Source organism: Pygoscelis adeliae, unplaced genomic scaffold (genome assembly GCF_000699105.1).
Source record: "Pygoscelis adeliae isolate BGI_AS28 unplaced genomic scaffold, ASM69910v1 Scaffold154, whole genome shotgun sequence".
NCBI lineage: Eukaryota > Metazoa > Chordata > Aves > Sphenisciformes > Spheniscidae > Pygoscelis > Pygoscelis adeliae.
Genome location: NW_008825113.1, coordinates 5,274,687 through 5,283,170, shown reverse-complemented (window position 1 = coordinate 5,283,170; position 8,484 = coordinate 5,274,687). Strand labels below are relative to the sequence as shown.

Sequence of the window (8,484 nt, the reverse complement as noted above, 5' to 3'; positions counted from 1 at the left end):
GTGACATTTCCGAGAAACCAGATCCTGGCAGTGCGGTTATAAGCGACACATATTTGATAGCTAGAAGTATATATTAACAATACTTATTAAACATAAGCAAACATGATGAATTAATCTAGATTACAGACAACAATCCTGCTTCCTTCTCCCTTCCCAGTATTATCCCTTTCCATCATCCTATTAAAAATGACAACAAAACCCTGTTAATTTGTTTAGTCAGCAGGAGACTGTCAGCGTTGCTTAGCCTCAAAAAGGTGACTTGGCATAACTAAGCTTTAGATATCTTATTCAAGAGTTTATCGATGCAGTTGTCAAGATAGATCTTAATAAAGCTAAAGCTGAGAAAAAGATGCTCAAGAGTGAAATGATTGAACTCTTCCTTCATGTGGACAGGTGTATTGTCGGAAGAGAACACAGCCCTCCCGCCCCCCAATTAGTTAGGTGTAATATTCTTGGTGTAAGATCAGCTATTAATGGTGTATTTGAAAGTGGGCACATGCTGTGGTTCTTCTCATGCCTGTGCACCTGTTGGAGCTAACAGTATTCTTTTAATTCCCATACCTTTCCTCCAAACAAGCTGTTTTCTTCAGCACTGTTGATGGTGGTTTAGCCAGTTTATGAAGTACAGAGGGATTAGGTATGTTTATTTTGTCTCTAACAACAGTTCACATAAGGCAACCTACAACTTTTTTTTGTTGTTCTTTTTCAGAAACATCAGAATCATGGAGGGGCTCTTGCATTACATAAACCCAGCACATGCCATTTCACTTCTAAGTGCACTGAATGAGGAGCGTCTAAAGGGACAGCTATGTGATGTTGTTCTTATAGTAGGAGATCAGAAATTTCGAGCTCATAAAAATGTTCTGGCTGCCAGCAGTGAATACTTCCAGACTCTGTTCACAAATAAGGAGAATGAGTCTCAGTCAGTGTTTCAACTCGACTTTTGTGAACCGGATGCTTTTGATAATGTCTTAAACTACATTTATTCTTCATCCTTGTTCATTGAGAAAGGCAGTCTTGCAGCTGTGCAAGAACTGGGCTACAGTCTTGGAATATCCTTTCTTACAAACATTGTTTCTAAGAGTCCTCAAGCTCCTTTTCCAGCTTGCCCTATTAAGAAAATACTGTATCAAGATGAAGACGAAAGTAGTTCTCAGAAGAGAAGTGTCATTGTCTGTCAAAACAGAATTGAAGCACAAGCGAAAAGTATAAATCAAACGCAACATGATTTAAGCCATACTTCTAAACCCTCACCCTCTGTTGCTGTCAAAACTAGCAGTAGACCACAAGTAACAAAACCAACTGAAACCCTTCACAACTTATCACTGACTGAAAGGAGATGGCTGAAAGAAAGCCCTGTGAGCTATACCAAGCTTCATGAAACTTCTGGAACTGTGGAGGATCAGAGCAGAGGTGGTTTAGTGAAAAGGAACACAGTACTGCCTCAAATGCCTTTAGCAGAGAAGGAAATTGCAAGCGATGAACCAGGAAGCAGTGGTCAGCTTTTAAGAGGAAAGGCCGCAGAGATGTCATTAAAAAGACCGCGTCCACCAGTCTTGTCTCTGCGTGGCGCGTCAGAATCTACCTTTTTGTTGCGAGAGGCAGGAAAAGGCAATGGCCAAGGTGAAGACAGGAATTTGCTATACTACTCAAAGTTAGGGCTAGTAATCCCATCTAGTGGATCTGGTCCGGAACACCAAAGTATTGACAGGAGTGGGCCACTTGTAAAAAGTCTCCTTCGAAGGTCACTGTCCATGGACAGCCAGGTTTCTATTTACTCACCTTCTGTTGACCTAAAACCTTCACAGGTATCATCATCCTCCTCACCGGGAACTAATGATTCCCAGAAGACATTTAATGTTGTATCTCAAAAGTCATCCTTGAAAGAGTCATCAGAGAAGTTAGTCTTAGATGAAAAACCACAGGTAATACACCCACATCGCCTTAGGTCTTTCAGTGCCTCTCAGTCAACTGATAGGGAGGTTGCTTCTCCTCTCACAGAAGTGCGAATAAAAACGGAACCTAGCAGTCCACTTTCAGATCCTGCCGAAATAATAAGAGTTACAGTGGGTGATGCTTCAGCATCAACAAATAAAGACTTTCCTTATAAAACTGAGGATGATCATAAGGAACCAAGTAGAATTCCAGCAAAAAGGAGATTTCAGGCTGATAGAAGACTACCATTTAAGAAACTGAAGGTGGATGAGCAGGGTTCTCCTGGGTCAGAAGATAACTTTGAGGAAGGCTCAAGCCCTACGCACCTTGATGCTGATTTTCCTGATTCTGATGTCAGTAAAGATGAATACAGTGAGATGGAAGAAGCAAGACCAAATAAAAAATTTAAATGCAAGCACTGCCTTAAAATTTTTAGATCAACAGCAGGTCTTCATCGTCATGTTAACATGTATCATAATCCAGAGAAGCCCTATGCTTGTGACATATGCCACAAGAGATTTCACACAAATTTCAAAGTGTGGACGCACTGCCAGACACAACATGGAATTGTGAAGAATCCCTCACCTGCTTCCAGTTCACATGCTGTTTTGGATGAAAAATTCCAAAGAAAACTGATCGATATAGTGAGAGAGAGAGAAATTAAAAAAGCTCTAATAGTTAAACTAAGACGTGGCAAGCAAGGTTTTCAGGGACAGTCTGCTTCACAAGCACAACAAGTCATCAAAAGGAATTTAAGATCGAGAACCAAAGGAGCCTATATTTGTACCTACTGTGGGAAAGCTTATCGTTTCCTCTCGCAATTTAAACAGCATATAAAAATGCACCCAGGGGAGAAACCAATTGGAGGAAATAAGGCTCCTAAGCAGAAAGATCATATTCATATTGAAAGTCCAGTAGAAAGCAAAGAGGTTTATCAGTGCCGTCTCTGCAATGCTAAGCTCTCTTCGCTTATTGAACAGGGAAATCATGAGCGACTCTGTAGAAATGCTACTGTCTGTCCTTACTGCAGCCTTAGATTTTCTTCTCCAGAGCTGAAGCATGAGCATGAAAGCAAGTGTGAATACAAGAAACTTACTTGTCTTGAGTGTATGCGTACCTTTAAATCATCCTTTAGTATTTGGCGTCATCAAGTTGAAGTTCACAATCAAAACACAATGGCTCCATCAGAGAACTTTTCTTTACCTATCGTGGATCACAATGGAGAAATAACTAGTTCGTCAAGATTGCCTCCTCAGTCAGAATCCAATAAAATGAACAATTTTGTTGCTGCAAAGGAAGATGGTGTATTCAGTGATTCATCAGAACAAATAAATTTTGATTCTGAAGATTCCTCGTGCCTGCCTGAAGACTTAAGTGTTTCCAAGCAGTTTAAAATTCAGATCAAAGAAGAGCCTGCAGATGATATAGAGGATGAGGTCACTGAAACGACCAGAGAACCTAAGGAAGTAGTCTCCAACAAAGATGCTGGTTTGTGGCCCTGTGAAAAGTGTGGGAAGATTTTCACTGTACGCAAACAGCTGGAGCGTCACCAAGAGCTCTTATGCTCTGTGAAGCCATTTATTTGTCATGTGTGTAACAAGGCCTTCCGAACCAATTTCCGACTGTGGAGTCACTTCCAGTCTCATATGTCACAGGCTGCAGAGGAGTCTGCAAATAAGGAGCCTGAGATATGTCCACCAGCTAATTCCCCATCACCACCACCCTTACCTCCACCCCCACCCCTCCCCAAAATCCAGCCTTTGGAGCCTGATAGTCCGACAGGCTTGTCTGAAAGCTCCACTACTACTGAAAAATTATTTGTACCGCAGGAGTCAGATACACTCTTCTATCATGCTCCACCACTCTCAGCAATCACATTCAAAAGACAATACATGTGTAAACTCTGTCATAGGACTTTCAAGACAGCTTTTAGTCTTTGGAGCCATGAACAGACACACAATTAGCTTTAACAGATACCTTAAAAAGCTGGTTCAGTGGAGGCTGTATTCAGGATCTCAGATGTATGCCATACAAACTAGAAATCTAAGAGGATCAAAACGACGACAACAACGAAAAAATTGGAATTTGTGATGCTGCTTGGATTTGAAGATTAAGGTAAATTAACTTGGTTAGTAGGTAGAAAGCAGAGTAATTTAAAATACTGTGGTCTGGGATCTAATAGTAACAGAATAATTTTTATTTCATTTAACACTGAAATATGATCACATCTGGATTGTATGCATGGATCTTCATCCTGTGATGTTGGTGTGTGCGTGTGTATTATATATAAAGTTATATATTAAATGAAAGAGCAACAACGATTTGGATTCTAACTGTGAGTTTGTAGTAGTGAAATACTGTAACCAACTTCATTTATTTTTTTTTTAAAGAAACCAACACACAAGCTCCATATAAATAGTTGCCATGCACTTGCAGTTAGGGAGGAAGTGGATGGAGTGTCTTGCTGTATTGACTTAGGTCTTAGAAACCTTTAGCAATAACAAATAAACCTCAAGTTTGAGTAATCCTGATGTTATTGGATACGAATGTTTGATATTTTAAGGGAATATAGAATTGTTTTGTTGTTATATGGAACTTGTGCAAATTAAAATAGAATCTAAAGTCAGCAATATTACTACTAAGATTTTATATAAAAAGTAGCAGCAAGTCTGCTTTCAGCCATTTAATTATAAGTTTCTAAGGAAAATTGGGGGAGGGAGTACTTTGCTTTATACAATGTCCCAAAGACTAATTTACTATAGGTACTTCGGTAGCTAAAGTCATTGTATTAACAGCCATCATAATGCAAATGGTACTGTTTATAATATGAACTAAGATTGAATGGATGTCAGACAAGTTTCATAATTTTGTTTCCACTATTTGTATAACTGTTTGTAATGCTAACTACAAAGGAATGTATAACTATTAAGTCAAAAAAAGAGAGCTCATTAAGGGACAGAAGATGAGCTGTGTTCCTACACACAGTAATAAGCTTGGCCATGAGTACAAAGATATGTTTTAATAAAAACTAAAAATGTAAATATTTATATAGACACCTGTATAAATGAAGAAGTATGTATTTGAAATTTGTGTTAAGCATACATATCCAGCTCAAAGCAGAGGAAAAAACATCACACTACAATCACTGCATTTTATGAGTACAATGCATAGAATATTTCTTTCTGCCGCTTTCTATAATTTGTGAAACTGTGTTGCAATTTTCTAATTTGTTGAAAATCATGGTAATAATGGCCTGCAGGTACTCTGTGCGGTTCCATTATTTTACCTCAAATCGCAACTGGAGCATTTAGTGTAAGTAGGATCATAGATATTTACCACAAGCTATAGTAAGGGTCCAAAATTATTCTGTAAGTAGAAGAAATATTTACCCAGAAGTAGGTGGTAAACTAACAATGAAAAATGCTTCTGCTGGAATTTAAACTTAGTGGAGTGGTGATGGATTAAAGTGAACGCAAATGATGCAAACAGTATTTATGATCCTGACCAACTTTACCCCGTGCGGGCTGGGCGAGGGGGATTGCATTCCACACTACCTAATCAGAGCCCAGCCTGTGTTTGCTGAAAGCAACAGGAGTTTGGTCACCGGTTTCAGGGGGAGCAGGAGTGAGGCTTTAATTGTGTATGTAACCATGAATTTTTTTTCAGCATCCCAAACTCAAAAGTAAAAAAAATTGCAAGCTGACACTAAGAGTTAGCAAAATTAAGCACAAGTGTAACTCCTAAGAATCTGAGGATGGGTATCCTTAGTTAGGCACACGCAGGAGTAGATTTTTCTCAGTGAAAGCCCAAGTGTGCCACCATTTTTTTCCAACAGATTTTTTTTTAAATTATTTTTCCTGTAAGTTAAGTTTAAAAGAATTGGCTCAAGATGAACCACTGACTTTTTTTCAGCTACCAAAAGAATTGCAATGTTAGTTTCAAGCCTCTTCTGTTTCATTTTTGATTAAAATTAAAATTGTTACTAAACACTTTTAATAGTAACGTGTTCTCCTTTTTTGTCCTCTTTCAGGCAAATTGTATCTGAACGTGATTACACTAATTTGTTAGAATATCAGTTAAACTCTTTCTGTGACATTACAGTTAAAACAAGGTACTTGTTTAATAGTGACATTTCTAGTTATTGACTTTTTTTATTCCGCCTAATAAGACTAAATTTCTTTCTTACCAGAAACAATTTCAAAGTAAAATGGTTATTGCACTTAACCTGGTTTAACAAAATCAGAAAAACATAAAGCTTCGCTAAGCATCCTTTAAATGTATTTAAGAAATCAGTGCATATAAAATATGAACAAGTTTTTGTAAAATGGTTCCTAAGTTTTCACCAATGATTCCTCTACACAACAGTCTGAAAGTTTATATGTAGCCTTTTAAAAATCAGCGTGCTTTCTAAAGGAAGATGGCAACTAGTTCAGCTATGTCATAGTCATCTAACTTCCAACTGGGATTCTGCTATGTGATATGATGATAAATTCCACACACTTTGAATCAAAAGTTTGTGCAACATCTTTGAAGAAACCTTGACCTTTTTCCTAGTATAGTATGTATTATAAAAAAATCCATAAAATATTTTTGGTCTAAATAGCCTCCTTCTAAGTTTTTCTTTAGTTGTTGGGGGGTTTTGTTTTGGTTTTTTTTTTTTTAAGTTTTGATTTTAACTTTAAGCGTGTTCTGTGGTTTTTTTAAATTCAGTTCCTGTTGTTTAGTAAAGGAATTCAGGATCTCTGAAGTTTAAATATGAGATGTTTATATAGCTGTTCTGGTTTTCTATTAGCTTTTATACAGTATCTTAAAAAGCCCTTGATAGAAGTGTTTATTTTGGAGGATATGGAATAAATATGCTTCCGCTTATATAACTTTAATATATGTTTTAAAAGTTAAATTATGGAAAAAATGTTAGTTGCTTGTTTATAAATAAAGGTCTTTTGTAGAGTGTCTAGTTTGGCCACAGCCAAAATAAAAGGCAAATTTATTGATACAAAAACCTGTCTTCATCATATTTTGTTTAATTTTGTAGCTGTGTACTGAAGTGACACAAAGTTAGAGGTCTTGTTAAATATAAAAAGTAGTTTGCTTTTTTTCTTAAAATTTGTGACAGGAATGTGCAGATGTTTTAATATATAGATTAGAATCTTTAATTCTTTCTTTTTTTTCTATTTTTATAATCTGTCAGATAAATCTCAGAGAACTATCCTGCTTCGGTGGAAGTACAGTGGAAACTTCCATTGCATTTAAGGGGAGCAGGGTTGAGCCGTGAAATGTATTTCGTTTTGGGATTTTTTTTCCTTTCAGGCACTCTGTTGGCAAAGTGTCTAAGCCTATGGTTAAGTTCCATTGAGATCAGTCTTAATTTTTTTTAAACATGTGCTTAAGTTCTTTGCTAAATTGGGACCATGATCAACCATTGGAAGTGAGCAATGGCAGCAAAATACATGCAGATTTTTTTTAAAACACCCTGTGACAGTTAATTGAGCAGATAACCTCCTGAAGCAGTAGGTGACACTAGAGTTCATCTTGTGTATTTCAGAATGGAGAAATAGCCTTATCCGTGAACCAAAACACAACTGTAAGAGACTTGTTCCTGCATTTCTTACTTAGGCAGGCCTTCTAGTGACATCCAGTAGATTTTTTGTCTGATGTTTGTTTGTTTGTTTTCCCCCAAGTAGGGCATGCAGGTTTGGTCTGAAGCTACATGTACTCTGTTTTTGTTCCAAGCTTCCAGTGATAAAACTAGAAGTTCCTCACATGGGATAAGGACAGACTATGCCTACCTTCTTGGCACTAACAGTGAGGGTGCAAACATATGGCATGAGCCTGTAATCCGGCATGTGCCTATACTGTTCAATAAAATTGTTTACATTTTCCTACCAGAAGATTTAGATAAAAATCAAAGCAAGCTTAGGGTTTGGGGTTTTTTTTAATGTTGTTGTTAATGAATCAGTGTTAAAATCTTTTTTTTTGTTTTTGTTGAACACAGCCTGATAGTATTTTTTAATGTCATTGATTCTTGTTTATTTAAAATGACTTGTGAAAAACTGTACTATAACTGTTGTACATAAAGGGACACTATCAAGAGAAAGGTTGTATACAGCAAATGTACTTACCTATATTAAGAATACTTGATATTAATAAAATCAAAGCATTTAAAAACACGGATTGAATCATAACACTTGAGCTGCTTGGGCATGAAAATGCCTATTAAGGGCATCCTCAATTGTTGCAAGGATGTCTGAAAAATGTATCTGAATTCTGTGGGCTGAGCTTATTTTTTTTCATGTTGCTTTTTCTCTCACTATTCCAGAATAAAGGACTCAATCCATTTTTCCTTTTCCAGTTTCTCAGTGATACGCATTACCTTTTAAAGACACAAGCTTCCCACTACTGCAGCAGCATCTTTAATTAAAATATGTACATAAAACCAGAACAAACTATCTTTTGCAACGTAACATGCAAAATACATATAAAGTACACATTTTAAGGCTTGTTCTTGACAGTGTCCCTTTTTAAAAAGCAGGAAAAGAGGATCACTTT

The 8,484-nt window shown here is 36.9% G+C and overlaps 1 protein-coding gene across 1 annotated transcript; it reads left to right on the top strand.

The window, feature by feature from the left end:
• The first annotated feature begins 722 nt into the window (after positions 1-722).
• On the top strand, positions 723-4,951 carry ZBTB21 (zinc finger and BTB domain containing 21). Its single transcript, XM_009327986.1, has one exon. The coding sequence runs from the start codon at positions 723-725 to the stop codon at positions 3,897-3,899; it is 3,177 nt and encodes a 1,058-aa protein (XP_009326261.1). The 3' UTR covers positions 3,900-4,951.
• The last annotated feature ends 3,533 nt before the right edge of the window (positions 4,952-8,484 follow it).

Bases quoted from the DNA above. Each gene is read 5' to 3' on its own strand.
- ZBTB21 (XM_009327986.1), top strand. From the start codon at position 723: ATGGAGGGGCTCTTGCATTACATAAACCCAGCACATGCCATTTCACTT.